Below are 19,057 nucleotides of genomic sequence, written 5' to 3'. Positions count from 1 at the left end.
AAATTAAGTATTTCCTGACTGTATGAAATTATCTCACTAAGGTCATCCTAGGGACATGTAAACCAAATATTAAAGCTGTCTGACCAGCGGTTTTGAAAAAACAAGCGACTCAACAGTTGACAGAGCTCTGCTGTGTTATGTAGAGAATAACCTTTTGTGACACATGTATTGATGAAGAAGGTGAATATCTTTGATAGCTCATTTCAGGATGGCCTGACCAAAAATGGAAAAAAATTCCGTAAAAATACAGATTTGCATATTTCATCAGACTATATTAGTCTATAATAGCAAATAAACGAGAGTTAATTACATTCTAATTAAAGTAAACTGGACTTGCTTAAATCAAGATTTACGTCATAATAAAACAGCATATCTGTCAGGTTATAAAGAATCTTGAGCTGGTTATCTTTTAATATCAGCATTTTCATCCTATTAACCAAGCACATTTTAACTTTCAAATTAACATTGTAAGTAAGTTCTGTTGAATAAGTTGAGACTGTACGTACTCAGAGAAAGCACACTGAAGAGACAAATGTTTGTAACTTAAGAAGTTCAAGGTCATCAAAAGCATTATAAGGAATCATGTTACACTTTCATTGCACTGTTTACACAGATTGCAATATTGCTATAAATAGCACGAGGAATCTTACAACCAGCTTTACCATAAAAACCCTATCACTTTGACCACTCTTTTAATGACCACTCTATTTTTTCCTCAAAAAGTAATCTTATTTTATCCTTACCAAGTCAACCATAAATGGAAATTAGAACTTTCTCTATCTCTATTTATTTGACCACCCTATCATGACAAACTATTATGAGCAATTCTTTTAGATAACATAAATGGTAGTTCAGAATACATCAAAGTTGGGATTCAGGAAAGTTGCCTTTACATGTTTTAATCCTCCAAGATGGTAAGCATTTCACTATGAACTGTCAAAAAAAGTTGAACTTTCTGATAACTCCACACTAAAATTATTTTGGCTTTGATGATTTCCTAATTAATTCAATTATTTAAAATCATATTAATTATTTTTTTCTGGGTGAATTGATAGGGTTTATACAGTACAAGAATTACATACAATGTAAGTCAAATTTGACCAAAAATGACAAAAAAATTCCTTAAAAATACACATTTGCATATTTCATCACAATTTGAACAAATCTAAGTTGGGTTATCCCTAGGGACCTGTATACCAAATAACAAAGCTGTCTGACCAGCGGTTATGAAGAAGAAGATTTTTACCAAAAACACCTTTTTTGGCATTAATTTGCCTATTTTCAACAATATCAAAAAATTAAAAAAAACAGTTTCTCAAATCATATTTTTCATCTACGCAACAAATATCAAATCAGTAAGTACTGCGGTTCTCAAGATATTTGAGTGGACGGACGCCTCACAAACGGACATACATACATACATACATACATACATACATACATACATAATACATACATACAGACTGACGCCGGACGCCGGACGGATACCCATCCCAATAGCTTCTATAGACTATAGTCTATAGTAGCTAACAAAATGGCCCCTCACAGCCATATTGGATTGGATCGCCACACACGTTGATATGCAAATGAAAAATAGTGCAATAAGTTACTGTACATGTCTGAATGGAATGAAATTGACAAGCATGTGTATACGTCATTGTACACTCTAAATGTACCAACTTTATTATGAGATTTGTTCAGAAATGTCTGCATAATGGATCTGAACAAGATAAAATCTCAACAAAATTGAAGTGTATATGAATGTTATAGCACATTGTCCTTGTACCAGGTATGCAAGTTTGAATGAAATCGGTCCAGGCTTGTCACAGTCATGAGCAGCAGAGGATGGACAGATCAAGTCCAATCCATAAGTGCCCATAGACAAAGTCCTTGGGTACTTACAAAAACAGCATCAAATTTGAGGTTCAATTCAAATATAGTTGCCCTGAGCTATGGATCCATAAATTGGTTTTCATGCATCAAATAAAAAAAATCATAAAGATACAATAAAATGAAGCACATCATAGAGTTAAAATTGAACAGAGACTGACAAATGTTTCAAAAAACTGTTGTGAAAAGGGTCAAAGTATCACCAGCACAAAACAAAAAAACAAGAGTAACATTAAATTAAAAGGAGTAAATATATACATGTATCAGGATATTTCATCCAAAAAATTGGGCTCAGATTCAATTGTGTGATATGAATGAATGAGTGGGGAGATTTAACAGAGTTCATTAGATAGGAAGTTTGTTCTTGTGTTTGTCATTGAAATAAGGTTGACTTGTTAGTCATTGCACTTCAGCACAGACTTGCAGAAATAACATATATACATTTGGATATGCAACTATTTTTCTTTGCGGATTTACATCCGTTCAATCAGTGAGTCAGTTATGTACACGTCCTGCCCCGAGGCACCCGTAGAGTAGTGTATCCAACCTTTCTCACTTAAGCAATCTGTTTGTCTTCATAGAATGTTAATCAGTAATTTGAATTATGTTCCATTGTAAAATGGCTTGGTATGGTCCCAGTGTTTTATTTTCTTGTTCATGCCCAACCAGTTCAAGATGTATCACTCTGATGACTGATCATTCACTCATTTACACATGTTCATGAAATCCTCAGACAAGTTTGTAAACATTTTTTGAAAAGAATCACCATCTTTTGATTGAAACTTTTGCCAATGCGAGATTATTTCTGATATACGGGTGACACCAAAATTCTGCAGCCAGGTGATTTAGCTATAAGTATTTAATACATCATTTTTGCTTTACACAGTTCTCTGAACATCTGTTTAAGGTAGAATGCACTTAGTACAGATAGTCAGACTCTCAAATTTCTACAATTATTTTCTGATCTACCACTTGTAGGGGCTCATTTAAAGCTCTTGGAGAAAGAAAAACTTTTACAGGCTTAATATTTCAAATATCCAAATTTCAATTTTCCCCCCTAGAGTTAACGCAGGAATGGCAGCCATTTTGAATTTCAGAAATCGTAAAATGTTGGGAAATTTGTTTCGCTTGTTCCGAACTTTGCATGGTGACCCCCTATTTTTTAATGTTGATTTGGTAAGAGAATGGTTGAAAGTTTCTTTCTGGAAAGTTTGAGCAAACATTTAAGTCTTTCACTTTTGAGGTGCATACTACCTTAATAGTGCATATTTGTGAAAAAGTATAAATCTTTATCATGAAAAACAATAGAGTTTCTCCAAAACTTGTTGGTCGAATGGTTAAAATGAGCAGGGAATCACTGGATATATTAAAAGTATACTCTGGGCAATTCTTTTAATGTAAAACACTCCTTTAATAAACAATAAATTTATATTTTGTGTGCAAAGGTCTAGTGAAAAGCATGTGTCTGAGGGACACAATTTATTCCATCATGGCTACAATGTGGATGGATGGAGATAAATGGCAGTGTCATCTGACAGAAAATTGAAAGGTCACAATGAATCCATTTTCCTCCTCTTTGCAATGCAAGGTTCTGAAAGAAAATGAAAAAAACAATAAAAATGTAATCAGAATTCATTTCTGTGATACTGTTTTCTGATTTCCTAAACTAGTAATGATTATGACAGGCCTGTATATCAAAAGTAAAAGCACTTGACTCAACCAATGATGTGAAAGATTTGACCAGTTTAATATGTGGATCTTATCCAATACAAGCTGACTGTGATAAAATATTAGGGGCAGATTAATAGTGAAGGTCCTTTTGATTTTTAGCAAACCACTGACACACACAAATACAGTCATGAAATGACATTGGAAAGAAAATTCATGTGTTACAGTTGAATATCATACTTCTATAATAAACACTGTGCTTCTCATGCAGGTCTGATGCATTTATAGGAAGGGATATGTAAAATTATGGAACTAGGTAAATATTTCATTTACATACAATGGGGATACCCTACATACATTCTGAGCTGTTTTCAAACTTTGTAAAATTGAGTTAAAAGTATTAATACGAAACTTTTGACAATTCTTACACTTGTGTGAAAATTTTTATTGTGAGTTAAACTACAGCCGTCTACAGGGTATTGCAAACAATATTTGTCCAGAAGTTATGGTACATAAATGTCATGCATTATTGCAATAAACGTTTTATTATGTATCATCATACAAGACTAATTAGCAGCTCATAAAAGACAGACTTTGTCTTTTACCCTATGAGCTGGTAACAAGTTATTAGATCAGGACCATAAGCCTCCCTGTCCAGTAGAACAAATTAATGAAGGGGATTAGGGAGGGTAATTAACAGATATGGACTGTTTTCTTTGAAGTACTATAAAGAGATAGTGAGGATCAAGTTATGGGCAAACACATGACACAGGTAAAACTTGTCATGGAAGCAGAAGGGGAGATACATGACTTTCTCATAGCTTCTAGAGGCACATTGTTTGCAATACCCTGTGTGTTCACAATGCACATACATGTACTTACCAGTGTTTGACCTATCACATGCTAAACCTCTGCCTGTGATGTACCCACTCTTCTGTCTTGTATTGTAGGAGTTTGTTTTCACATTTGGGAAATGTTCATTGATTCTGCCATTGCTGGAGTTTGTTGATGACTTCCTCAGAGTTTTGGATTGGTTTTCTTTGTCTACTGCACTATGGCTGACGAAGGCAATGGCTGGGCAATGGTTTTGATTTGGCGTGTCAGTTTTCATGTCTGTAGCTTTCGTTTCACAGATGTCATCCTTGGCCATTTGAGATGCCCAAAATGCAGGATCATCTAATATCATCGTGTAGAAAATTTGTCAGAGATTTCAAAAATTGTTTTTGTAATACTCAGTCATATAATCATGTGGAAAAGTTCAAACCAATTTACATCTATGTATTGGATGTCTTAGAGCAATGCCATTACTAATTGCTGGATAATCTGTGTGGTTTGGTATACTCTGTAGCTTATGTGCTTATTGAGCTCTTTCGGTCAATTTAAGAATTTTTCAGAACATCTTTGAATCAGTCCTGTGTCAATTCTTAAGTCAAAGAGAACACTTGTACATCAATGGAAGGGAGAAACTATCAAGTTTGATGTGGGAAAGATATAATGCACTTCTCAGATTAGGCCTACTCTGAAATATACTCATGAGCACTGGATACTGCAGTACTCTGTGAATACAGGACGCAAAAGAATGAAATAATGGCGGTTCAAGTGTAGGATATACAGCCATACACAAGAATAGAAATATGATAGTTTATTTATGTACATTCTGTTTGTGCCACTGTCCAGTAGAAGTTCCTGTTTCAGTCATCCACACCAGTCATCTACACCTTTTATTCAGATGCTAAATTTGGAAAGTAGACAAATCTGACCCACCTTCACCCATGAGTATGTCTTCCAATGGAGTGTCAAGTACAGCATCAAGCAGCACTTCATCCTCCTGATTTAATTTGGTTTCCATGGTCACAGCCGTTGTTTGTGGAGGTAGCATTGGTTTCTGTACGCCGGTGGTCCTTGCAGGCAGGTCAAGAGGAGTTGATGTCGCTAGGGGTGACAATTTATCTACAAGAAAGAAAGGCATTTGGTATGGATATAAATGTAAGACAACGCTACGAATATCACTTTACAATACGGGGGAATTAGAGAAAATGAATAATTTAACTTGGGACACATGACAAAAAGTAAGCAAAATTTTTTCCAAATTTTAGAAAAATATGTCAAGCTGAATTTTGTAGTGGTTCATTTCACAAATGATGTGTATTGAACGATGATCGTCAACAGAACCTGCAAATGGCGGACTTTCTCCATTCGGAAACAATTTGAATCCATAATTAAACATAAAACTGAAAATGGAGTCAACAGAAGTTTGGTGTTTCTCTGACAATTCTTAAGGCCTAAGTTGTGTTTTGTTTACTACAGTACATGTGAGAATTTTGTACTGTATGGCATTGTCTTGGGGAAGACTACACCATCCACTGTCCCCGTTTCCCCATTCCTGGATTCTATTCTGGCCACCGGAAACAATGGTGACAATGTAGAACATGGAAATGAAAAGAATTGGCAGATACAGTCACACAGTGACAGACCAAAAGTAATTATGGTATTTGCATCGAATGGTTGATAACCATCTCACTCACCAAAGGGTGGCAGTTCATCTGCTGTACTTTGTTGTTGTTGCTGTTGCTGTCGTTTTTTCAAGTTCTCTCTGAATTCCTGCTGTTTTTGTTGCTGTCTCAGCTTCCTCTGAAGGAGTATTTCCTCTGGTGTTGGAACTTTGCCTGGCGGCTGCTGGGGACTGAACTCAAAGAAAGGAAAACATTTTAGTAAAGTTTCATGATACTGAACTACCACACTGCCAAATATCTGATAGTGTAAAATTTCAGATGTAACTGGTGTTGTAGATTATATGATGGTCGAGACAAAAGTACTGAAACATTGAACAGAAACTATAATATATCACGTCACAGAGAAGTAAAAAGATATATATGATCAATTTTCTATGTGACATCAGTTTCACAAAATATTACCTTGCTTCTTTTGATGATCCAGGATCATTCTGGGAAGATGTAGCTGTATTGCAGTTGTTGGGGATGTTGATTGGTTGAAGTGGTGGCCCAGATGGTTCTCTTGGAGTGATGATTGGCCGCAAGGGTGGCCCAGGTGATTCCCTGGGAGTGCTGATTGGATGGGCTGGAGCCTTGTGTGGTTCTTTAGGAGTGTCCATCGGTTGAAGGTGAGAATCAGATGGTTCCTTGGGTTTTGTGTATCTGGCTTGTTCAACAACTTCATCAGTGTCGTGGCGTTTCATCTCACTGACATCATAGGATGGCTGAGACTGGATTTAAAGGAATTATAAACGTTGAAATTCTAAACTCAAGTGAAGATGTCAATACATATAAATAATTATCCCACTTTTTTTGCCTTCAATGCCTGTTATCTCTTTTAAGGCTGTTATTCCTTTGATATCACCTCATCATAAAAGTGCATTTTAAATGCTATGTATCCATGTGGGTCTCAGAAGTGACAAACAACTCAATGAAAATCTTGGCTCCCAGACTGTTGGTTTTACCATTAAATATCAAATACAAGTTTACTTTACTATTATTAAATATTTACATGTTATAGCTTGAATGCCAAATTGTTGAGAGGTAGATAAGATGAACAGTCCAACATGAAGGAAACAAGTAATGATTAAAAGTCTGGCATACATTGAAGTAATTATTAATCTTCCATGATGTCAGACATCTTTGGTCACAGATTCGAGGCAAAAATGTTTCCATGGAGAACACTTAGTTGTTCTCGTGAAAAACTGTCTTCACAACACAATGACAAATGTTGAAAGTATTATAGCACTGACACATGATGAAACACCTGTGGAAGATGTCCTTAAATAGGAATGCAAAGTTTTTACTTTTGTTCAACAATCTTCTTGTTGATCTTTTCTCATTTTATTTTGTATTTCCTAAATTTCCTTATTTGTCAGTGTTGTTTTCTCCCTTACCTCTTTGTCTTTTTCCAGATGTTTATTCTGGTTGCAATTCTTTGGAAAAATGTTGCGGTTTAACTTTCTGAAAGGATGATAAAATATGTGATGTTGATGTTTCTTATTTTCTTCAGAAATGGCAACTATGTGACAACTTACTGATTTTGGTGCTCTTCCTATACACTTCAGATAATTTTTGTCTCCAAGACAGTTTCCTAAACCATGACCAAAACTCCTGAAAAGACAATAAATAGTTTGCAGAGATGATGAGCAACTTCTCATGATAAAATACAGATAACTGAACAAAAGGAGGAAGACCTTCACAGCTGCATGCACAAAAAATTCAGACATATGCTTACTTGAGCGCCCTCTTGAGGCCATCTGTGACAGCTTCTTTCCTGGCCTTCTCTATTGACAAGGCTTTTGATTTTAATCCTTCACTAACTCCATAGCCAATGTCTTCATGGTGCATCCCATCCTAAAATGTTGAAATCAATTTCAATGGATATCATATTAATAACGATAATCAAGACAGACTTACAAATAGAAATGAATTTGGTAAATGAGAACTAAAGTGAGATGCCACAGTCAGAAATTTCAGCCTTTTGACACAGAGTACCAGCCCAAACCAAAATTCCAACAGATATTATCTGTCCACAGATAAAAGAGCTAGGAAAAATGGACAATCTGAGATTTCTTGGTCTTTTGATTTCAGAGAAAGAGGATCAAACCAATATAAATGAACTCAGAATGCAAGACTGGAAACCTTGATTACTGAAACTGTTATCTGGAGTTGAATTCATTGAACATTGATACAAAAAATACTCTTTAAATATGAGGATGGTTTGAATATTTGTTTAGATAAATTCTTGTTTGAGTGTTCTTAATTTGATAGGTACCATGTCTTTGGCACGGAGGGTCAAATAACTGTCAAGTTAACTTTGTCAATCTAAATCAACTGGCATGAATCTGTTTTACTGCGGTATACTGACACCAGAGACTGTTCAACATCATGTTTTAGATTAGATTATGTTTTTTAATTTAAAAGTGCCACTTTCTACACCCCAAGGACTCATTAAAGCATGGTCTCGCCACCATAATTAAAGGCAGCCCAGTTAACAAATTGGAATATGGCTTGCCTAGAGTTTGCAACTATTTCAGGTCATCTGATTAATTGGTCACCATTAGTTATTGAATAAATTAATAAATTAGATAGTTGCTTTCATGTTGTGCTCAATTGCATGAGAATATATGACAAGCTGATCATATCACCAAAAAAGACTTTGTGTCACACGAAAGATTCACATTTCTATACTTGGTTGTTCCAGGGGCAAGGATGGCAATCATTTTGAATCATAGTTTTAGGTAATTTTTTTTCTAGTGCCAAATGGTGATCCTTGGTTTTTATTCTTGATTTGGTAAGAGAATGGTTGACAGTTTCCTGAAGGAAAGTTTGAGCAAAGTTTAAGTCTTTCACTTTCCAGGTGCCTACTTCCTTAAAAGAGACAATCACACAATACATGTAAATGATAACCAAACAATACATTTAAGTTATTAAGTTTACCCTATTCTTAGGTAAACACATGAGATTTAAGTGGAGTATTCCATACTCATAATTGCAATAAAATAATGTGTAGAAATGTCTTTTCACTACAGTGGTTTCAATGGTATGAAAGGAGAGGATGTTGGCCATGGATATCACAGAAATACACGAGGTTGGCCAGACGATGGCATGATGAAGACCTTGTTGGTTTCCTGTCATTGTCCAATTATAGCTTGACATTTAGCCTTTGTTATACACATATGCCGTGACACAACATACATGAATATGTCTGTAAATTATCTGAATTTGTCTTTAAGTTAAGGATGCCCTAGTAATTTTATATGCCATGTGAACTGAATCTTCAGAATCTTTATAATGGGATACTCAAGATTAGTTTTTTTTAATTAATTGTCGGTATATTTTTGGCTTAGTTTGATAAAAAAAGCACACATTGCCTTCAGTTGTGAGATAAAAAAGACAACATTGGATGTAAAGGGAATACAGAGATACAAAATGCACAAGAATACCAGTATTTTGGAGAATAAAATTGCCCTGGGTTTGAACACGGTTCGCGTAATGAGTTCCAATTGAGATAATAATGTATTTCTTGGTAATAAAAAACAGCGGAAAAGGTAAACCTTAAATTTTTGGTTATCAAACTGTTGTTGCTGGCAATGTTCAGAAACATTACAAAGGAACAAAGCAAAAAGTGTAAATTGCTGAGCAAGCACATTGATTTTCTGTGGGAAAAACAAAGTCTGACACCTCTTGATATTTTTCTCATCTCAAAGCAAAATGGAATATTGATCTGTATTTGACATTATCATCTTCTGTTCTGCAGATTGCTTGCCTCAAGCATTAAACATCTAACGTAAGCATCTGAGTTTGATTTTATCATATATTAAGGACAGCAAAATGGTAGACAAAACTCAAATTTACCCCAAGCTCTCTCTCTATCCTCCCTTTTTCAACATAGATTATTTTATGATTATATGGGATTCGATGGAGGCTGTGATATTCTTCATCCTGTAATATATTTATTAAATTGTCTTCTTTCAATATATCTATTATTAAAGCTACTGCATATCATTTTTGATGTCTTTTTTCTTTAACTTTTTTGACAATGGTTTATTGAACTTGAACATTGACCTTACCTTAAGCTGCACACGAACAATTGCACTGACACCAACATAATACTTGGGTCCAATTTGATCAACAAAGTCTGCAAGAGAAATAGGCAAGAGAAAGCAAGGCAAGGGACAAGTTAGGAAATAGCCTTGTGATATGAAATACAGGCAAATTATGGAATTTCTTCGATATTTTTGGAATTTGCGTGTCAAGAAGTGGGGAGATTGTCGAATATACTGCATTGGTCTCTGCAGTGACTTGCAAGCATACTCTAAATATTAATTTTAAGAAACAAAGCTGCAGTACAAGATACCAATAAACAGTTTTGATTGGTAGCCATGAATTTTGCAAGTTGACTGCATTTAAAGATTTGAAAATATTATGCATACGATATATGAGTCAGCAATGTTTAAAATTAACTTATCAGGAGACAGATAATTACATGGTAGAAATTGAGCTTCCTTTATGTCAAGGAAGCGTTTTTAGCAGCATACAACAGCTTACCCTGTCATTTTGATCATTCCAGTAAAATGAAAGTTTTGCAAGGGCTTTCAGAATATTTGTCAAAGTATCAACTATGGTATCTTGGACAATTACCTAAAGCATCTTGAAACACTTAGTAGGCACATTAATATGTGTGTCTGACACATATCAGTCATTGTTGACTTAAACACTAACTTATTTCCAGGCAGATATATATTCATTACAATACACAACTCGTACTTTACAGGGTAGTTTACACAAACTGAAAAACAGAGTATGCACACAAGTTATAGGACTAGACCAAAATGCAGCTGCTGTAGTTGATACACAGAATAGAGCTACTTGTATAATCCTACATCATTATAACAGAAAATTTGAATGTTTTTTTTTTCGCCTCCAATGCTATATATTGTGTATGTAACTGTACCATTGATATAATGAGGTTTCACAAGATCTCTGAGAAAGCTCTACAATAAAAAGGCTTGACATTGAGAGCTCTTCAAACTTACCAATATTCTGATGAGTGATAGAGTGAGACCAGCCATTGAATCCAAAAGTCTCATTTGCAAGTTGTACTATTCTCCAACCCTCTATGTACGCCAACTGAGAGGAATTGAAAGTATATAACAAATAATTCACTTGCTGTCAGAGAATTAGCCTCATAATGAATACGAGCATCATTATTTACATGCAATTAGTTTCACTTCCTGTGATTTGGAAGTCCTGAAAATGTTCATTACTGGCAGATAGGCCTATAGAAGACAGTATGCAACATCACCTGGGCGTTTTTTATCAGAAATAGGAAGTATTGACATTATCTAACAGATGGTGAAAGGCTATTTTACCATTGTACAGAACCTTATGATCATATTACATGTATGTACCAGTGTTTTTTTAGCAAAAGGTTAAGGTATTGCATTGATCAATGGTTTGGGAACCCCAGTAACCTTTACACTCTCCTAGCGTGATTACCTTAGCCTTTTCAAGTCTGAATCTGTATACCCGGTATGTATAGGGGTAATTCAGGTATGTTACTAGAAATTCAGGCGTAAAAAGGTTTTCAATATACAAGTGGCAATGAATGGTCTCTGGTAGTTGTTTTTAATCTACTGAACAACAGTCATTAAAATTACATGTAGTTATGATGTACACTAAATGTGTCTATGAACAGTATAATAAAGGTCATTGCCTGGTCATTGCCAGGCAACATAAAAGATAATACTGCTTTTCTATAGGCCTCCCAAAAAAGAAATACTACTTCACAATTTACAAATAAATAATTTATCAACTTTGAATTTTTTTATCAATCAAAAATACATTTGCCATTTACCGGTATATATTTGATATTTCTCTGCAATATTGCAGGCTTTTGAAGTATCAACTGTATCAAGACAGCTGTACAAAGAAAAATTTTTCTCTGCTGTCATTAGAGAAGCAGATACAAATGATCACCACTATTTTGCTGAAGTGTCTTGTTGCTTTATGGCTTGCAGGTTGCTACAGATGGAACGGAAGCTCCGTATCAATCATTCAGATGACACGATAATTATGCATTCAGCTTGCCTGAATAGATGTAAAGATTTCACCATTGTGATATTGTGTTGATTGATGGGCTTGTACATGCGGATTGTCTGAAACATTAGATCACTTCCTCAGAATACAATAGATCCGCCTGGCCAAGATCTGATATTAATCAGCTAAATGGGAATATGAAAAGACATAAATTTAACAATGCAGATGATTTCTCATCTGAGGGAAAAAGGGCATCAAAGCTCACTTGAATATTAACATAAGTACATGGTGCATCAACACTTTCATTTTCTTTCTCTGTTTGAAAATTACTAATTTTGTTTCCCCACTCTATCAAAAACGGCCTTAGAAAACCAAGTGAATTGTAAGCAGAAACACTCAATAGGAGATCAAGTCAATTTCCCCTCATCAAAGAAATGAAATTCTACAGAAATCCTACTTTTTCTCATCTGAGGGAAAAAGGGCATCAAAGCTCACTTGAATTTAATTTCATACTAACATAGAGCAGACTCATTTGATTAGATGTCTGGATTATGAGTAACAGAATATGTTCTATTGTCATTTGTAATATTCCCTGTAGTTTAATTTTGCATCTTTCTTTAATCCATTGAATTTGCAAAATTAAAGTCTAGTGGGGGTTAATACTTTGATGGTAGATTTTCTGGATGATGAAAAGAATGACTGACATAATGTTACCACGAGTCATTTGTGCTTCTTGGATCAATTATTATCCTCATTATTTCTATGCCACCAGCAAACAATATTTCCCTCCATGTGAAATTGGAGTTAACTATCAATTTTATATTTAGAATTAAGAGTGGCATGATCAGGTACATTTAGCTGTCTCCCCACATGGACATAGCAATGAGAGCAAGTCTGGTGTGTCATCTGCTTGAAAAATGAAGAAAATAAAAAAATATAATGGGTTGGGATTTGCCTTCAAAATTTCTCTCAGAATAAGGATTTCATAAACTGTGTAATCACAGTCCATTAGAAGTCTACTATATTTAAAGAATGAACCACAACCTTATTAAATGTTGTTGCTTTTTTCGTAATTCTTTGAGAGTGTTCAAATTCTGTCTCCCTCTGTCATTTGCACGTTGCTCATACAGGTATTTATAGTAAAAGCTTTACAAGATTGTATGCACAGTCCTACATATGTACTGTGACTACAGAGTTTCCATAAAAATATCTATGCCACACTTAAGCACTGTCTTCCAGTCACATGATGAAAATGTTTTGCTGTATGGCTGGACATATACATAAATTGCATGTAACATTCATATCATACAGGGTTCAAAAAGACCTAGTAAGAAGATAATATTTAAGCAATAAAGCACACCCAGCGATGGTATACCACGAGATTTTGACCAGTTCACGACATGTATATGCACGAGCTATAGTGAGTGCATATATGGAGTGAACTGGTCAAAATCAAGTGTTATACCCTCGCTGGGTGTGATTTATTGCTATTACATCATAACAGTACATTGAAATTCTGGCATGGAACGTCAAAAATGGATTTTGCTCAAGCTGAGAGCTCGCGCGTATGCCAGCCGTGGTATATCGCCAATATACCACGGTTCTTTTCGCGTCCCGACCAATCAGATCACTGTATTTGCACCATCAATATACTGGTATGATATAATATCCGATATCCATGTATTAGAATGATCATTCTGTCTTTCGCCTGATACCAGATTAAAATGTTTTCAAGCTTTTCCTTAGGATTGTACCATTGACATACTTTCTATGGTAGTGCATATTCTTGGCACTGAACAATAAAGGTAGTAGATTATGTGGTTTCATGAATCAGAGTGGTGAATCCTGGACTCTTGTATTGGGGAAAAGCCTGGGCTTTGATAAGAAATAAAGTAATACATTCATGAATCATTTGTAGACAAGGTATACTATCAGTCAGTGTGACCAGCACATTTTACCCAATACAATTGTGTTGGTGTATCATAGACGAAGAATTCAATACATTTATGGTATTACAGGTAATATTTATGCATTACATATAGTATTTATATTTTACAATTGTACGTCTCCAAATTTTTCATTTGTTACTCGTTCATCATTCTAGATACAACATGGCAGAAATAAGACAAGGTGAACCCCTGCAATTCTTGTAGATCTGTAACAACATTTGTCCCTCTTGCATTACCTGATGATTGGAGGCACATTGTCCTTCACTCCATCTCAAAGAATAATGAGACACTCAGGCAAAAATATACTACACCTGGTGAAACAATCACCATATCCTTGATTTTAACTGCATACACATGACTATTTACAAATTACTTTTCCCTTGCTTTTCTCAAGCGGAAGTTCACCATGCTCTGTACTATGTTGGTAGTTTCTGCTTCTTTTCTATTATGCACATTAAGTTATAACCCTTTCCCTGCCAGACAGTATCACTTCCCTATCAGCCAACTCAGTGAAAAGTGATATTGAGCCAAAACCATGCTTATTCCCACTCATTTGACTTGGTCTATTCCAACAGCTTTATGTAATTACTCCACAAAAGTCATGTTTACAGTATCTGTAATTTCAGGTGCCTCCAAATGTTCATGTTTCTGTTAGAATGCACCAAATGGGATAGTGTGCTTCACTAGTTTAAACAAACTTGACCTGATGGTGAAATATGAACTTGGCCGGAAAAAAGTTAAGCCAAGTCATACTCATAATTTTCCTCACTGATTGGTTTCTAATCACACCTTGATGACTCTCATTGCTATACCAACATGCCCTCAGCATTTTGTAATGACATCATTCAAGTCTTTCAACAAAATGACACACAACTACATGCAATGTGTGAAATCTATTGCATTTTACAGTATATATCACCTTTTGTCCTCCTGGACCAACTCGTTGACTTATGAACTCAGGTCCCAATCTTTGACGGAGGGCAGCTTGTATGGCTTTATGTTCCTCATCACTGAATTCCTTCTGTTTTGAGCAAAAACAAAGGAGTGAAGAACGTTGGGACAATTTGATCAATGCAAGGGATGCTGTAGATTATTACTGATGTGAATTTATGGCAAACACAAAGTGAAAGTGCCCATCATGACTTAATTTATAATGCACCAATGCAATGAATTTGATGATTGATATATTACAAGAGATACTTCAAATGAGTATACATACAGAGAGACTTCAGTTATAGACTGACTCTCACCACTTGCAGTAAATTTATGGTTTGAATGGTTACACCATGTGTGTATGAATGATGATCAGTGGGTGCACATGTCTCTCCCATTGTACTTAAGAAAACTTGCCCTGACCATAAAACTTCTCCATGCCTTTTGATATTGAACAAATGTTTCACTGCAAAATTTGAACAAAGTATTTCCACTGTTTTGATCAATAATTCATATAGCCCTGACCCATACATGGATGTTCACCACGGGTCACTCCACAGACCACAAAATGTTGTAAGTTTGTTTTTGAAAAGAATTTACTTTTGTTTCTTCATAAAGTTCCGAAATTAAAATAAACAGCAAAAAAAAATCTTTGACTTTGGTGATGTTGTTGTGAGTGGCATGCTGAAACGACTGTCGTGATTGTAGACAAAACAATGTGTACTGGAAACGTTCGCCGCGCGCTGTAATCTAACACCAAAGACTCAATTTGTTGCAAATGTACTTTTCTAATTAGTAATGATAAGCAGCATGCAGACTTGTCGAGCTCTCCAAGGCAAACCGGATACTCAATCAAATTCCACTGTACTTGTTTTCACCGCGCTGAGACGCGAAAATCACGCAAAACCCCGCAAGTACCCGGATGGTCTGCGTTTGAGAATACATGAAAACCATGCCCTTCCACAAAAATTGTGGAGAGACAGTAGTATAACCATAGACCCTAGCTATGCGTGAATGGTATCGTGTGCTCTCTGAACGGTGGAAATAAACATGATGCCATCTCGGCGTTGCTGCAGACAGAACGGAAGTCTTCCGCTGGACAGCTCCACTGCCTGGTGACAACAATATAACTGTAGCTTTCATTTGCATTTAGGCGTTCATGTGCACTTTTTACCTTTCCGAAACATGTCGTGTGAGCTTTAGCCATACTCCAAACACGGTCACTCCACCAACGTTTTAACACGGCTATCAACACAAAAAATATCCAGAGATTTCTGAGAGGTCATCCACTTTGCCGTCACGATGTCTTTTAAATGCGCACATCCGAACAATTTGAATTTTGCGCACTTTCCGTTTATAAACCAATCAAATCACTTCGTACGATTTTTGTCACGATGACTTCGTGAACGACAATTTGTGTACTATTTCATAATCTTAAATTATTTTCTCGGAGATATGTTGAATTTTGGCACAATTTTACAGTTTTCTGAGTGTTTGTGAACGAAATTAGAATATCTCGTACTATCATGAATTATTAATCACGAAGCCATTTTGAATATGATTCGTCGACTAATGCATTCAATTCAAACAATGGCACGGTGAAGTACGCTATCCGCAAGTACACATGTCGGAAGAATTCCCCCAAAATATTGTTTGGTTTTTGTGGTATTGATACTTTTACTTTATGATGAGTAGATATCGTATATAAGCACCTTGGCGGTGACTTATTGGTCTGAAATAATGTACAGCCCGCGTCGTTCACCGCGACCTCAAAGAGATGGGCAGCAGCAGTATCAGTCATTGGAATCAACTGCAATCGGAGGAGGGTATCATCATCAGCAACGCAGCAGTCCTGCCCACGCTTCTCCCAGACTTTTAAGTTCCCCACATCGGTCACAGACCGTAAGTGGGAGTATGTCGGCCAGTTCCGGTCACCTTCCGATGGAACAAGTCCAGTCACTGAGTGCCGTTTACAACACTAGTCTTGAATTTATGGGAGAAGGCTTGCCTGCTAGTGCCTCCGCCAGTGACAGCAGCTCCACGGGAACAACAAAATCACACTCTCTACCCCGACAAAGCTCATTTGGTCTCTCGGGAAACATGATGCCCATGTCTCCACAACACACACCGTCACACAGTCGGTCCAACAGCCTCGGGTCGGGAAAGGAATACCGGAAACAACTTCCAGAACATATTCACACGACAGAAGCAACCATGTCATCCCATGCCAGCGTACCCCAATCTCGTGAACTCAGACACGTCAGGGACACAGTTATTCTGGATTTGCAAACCCAATTGGCGGAATTGCAGAAAGAAAATGCCAATTATAAGAAAGACCTCGAAGCAAAAGAAAGTAAACTCCAGTCAAGTATGAACAGCATCAAAACCTTTTGGAGTCCAGAATTGAAAAAGGAAAGAGCTCTGCGAAAGGAGGAAAACGGCAAACTGGTGCTCGTAACAGAACAAAATAACTTTGCTCGAGAAGAGAACGAGGTAATCCATTTAGAGTTTTATAAAAGTCTTAACTTTTGTTTTTTGGGGGGTCTGTCGATCTGTTGTGGTCATCGATAAACAGTAGTGTACATTCCATTGAAACACCAACTGCTACTTCCTGTGTTGGCGACTACAGCTATACAGTGGCCTTGTGTGACACATGCATACAGTCAACAAAACAATTCACACATTCACATAATATTGCCTTATACGTCAACATTGTATGGTACACCCAACCAAAGGATTGAAAGTAGCGCTTACATCATCATGACATACACCCTCAGTATATTAGAAGTTTTTCGAGTGATCTGAGTGGATACCATAAGTTCAAGGAACATGCTATGTGTATCATGAAATATTCAGTAGCACATGAAGTAATTAAATATTACAATCCTCTGAGATGTTCCCCAGTATTGCAAGTTATATCAGTCTCTTTGTTTCGTTGTCTTCATTTTATTTTTTCTCTGGCAGCTCATTTCCAGTGTTTACATTACGTATACCTAATGTTTGTAAAATCTGCCAGGTCCAGTTAATTGGTTGTTTGGCCATGAATTTATGAATATTTTTATCTTTTATTATTCATTAAGTGAAGAATGTCTAGATAAAAACCGGTAGGCAGTGAATGTAGCTACCACTGTCAATATTTGAGATTTATGCCAGCAATTCTTTGCAATTTTCCAATTTTCCGTCTAAAATCCTGTTTTTGAAAAATGACAGGATGTCACATCATATTAATATGAACCGGAAAGTTCTGAGTTTCTTCATGTCCTTGTTCAGGCTGGTATTACTCTATTTATGTTGATTGGTATACTGACTGATTTCTTATAATTACAGCAAGACCACAAATTTTTAGATTTCTTTTTAATTAATATTTGTGAAGATGTTTCTATGATCATCATACAGAACTGTAATGAATAGCCTAGTTAGAATCTATCTATTATTCAGTTATCTCCATAATTATATCCATAATTGTATGTAGACACTGGCTGACAATATAAGCACACCTGTAGAAAATGCAAACAACACATTGTTAGACCATTGTCTTCACTCATTGATGTTGTATCTTCTGGTACTTCCTCTTGATCTGTTCCAGTCTGTGTTGTTCATATTCTCAGTCTTTGATCTAAACTCGTTGATCATTTGAGTGCCCTTCTGCAGGCATCTGCATTGATCTAGTTCATGATAAGAATATCATGACACATAATCTTTCAAATCAAACTGACTATTCTGTTCAAAAAATTGAACTCAGTTAAAATATTCATGTTGATAAACATTGCAAATAAGTATCGTTTGATGAAAATGGTAAACTTCATATGTTGATGACATGTATTATAAACTAATTGTGTGTACGCTAGCTGTCAATCAAATAATAGACTGGTGTAAACTAATAAGAAATGTGACCATAACCTCAATAAGGATGTTAACTGGAACACCCTCTCTCTGTTTACAATACATCATGGAATGTTAAACAATGCTCATATATCACCACCTTTATTTGTAACCTTTGAAGTAAATCAAATAGCGAACAATACACGGGGAAACTCCATTGTTGAAGTATGCATTTGGGAAATCTAAATTACAGCTGCT

General features: G+C 35.9%; 2 protein-coding genes across 20 annotated transcripts in view; one reads left to right on the top strand and one right to left on the bottom strand.

Moving 5' to 3' along the window:
• Window positions 1–1,663: 1,663 nt before the first annotated feature.
• LOC139135685 (DNA repair protein RAD52 homolog) lies at window positions 1,664–18,987 on the bottom strand. 2 transcript variants are annotated; one of them, XM_070703308.1, is made up of 11 exons: window positions 18,475–18,987; window positions 14,964–15,065; window positions 11,093–11,186; window positions 10,127–10,194; window positions 7,789–7,907; window positions 7,589–7,664; window positions 6,474–6,781; window positions 6,084–6,241; window positions 5,323–5,508; window positions 4,441–4,734; window positions 1,664–3,481 (listed from the first exon to the last, which is right to left on the bottom strand). In XM_070703308.1, exons 1-11 carry the CDS (start codon window positions 18,520–18,522, stop codon window positions 3,441–3,443), a joined length of 1,494 nt encoding a protein of 497 aa, XP_070559409.1. In that variant the 5' UTR covers window positions 18,523–18,987; the 3' UTR covers window positions 1,664–3,440. The 2 variants fall into 2 exon arrangements, with proteins under 2 accessions (XP_070559409.1, XP_070559410.1); XM_070703309.1 differs by lacking the exon at window positions 18,475–18,987 and adding an exon at window positions 16,152–16,308.
• LOC139135682 (ELKS/Rab6-interacting/CAST family member 1-like) overlaps window positions 16,526–19,057 on the top strand; it is a 48,991-nt gene continuing 46,459 nt past the window's right edge. For all 18 annotated transcript variants that reach the window (XM_070703302.1, XM_070703301.1, XM_070703295.1 and 15 more), the window contains exon 1: window positions 16,526–17,470. In XM_070703302.1, the coding sequence (XP_070559403.1) occupies window positions 16,718–17,470 (753 nt within the window). In that variant the 5' untranslated portion in view covers window positions 16,526–16,717. The remainder of the gene's footprint in view (window positions 17,471–19,057) is intronic.

This window comes from Ptychodera flava, chromosome 6 (genome assembly GCF_041260155.1).
Source record: "Ptychodera flava strain L36383 chromosome 6, AS_Pfla_20210202, whole genome shotgun sequence".
Taxonomy (NCBI): domain Eukaryota; kingdom Metazoa; phylum Hemichordata; class Enteropneusta; family Ptychoderidae; genus Ptychodera; species Ptychodera flava.
Note: the sequence above shows the minus strand (reverse complement) of the source record. Positions and strands in the feature narration are given on the sequence as shown.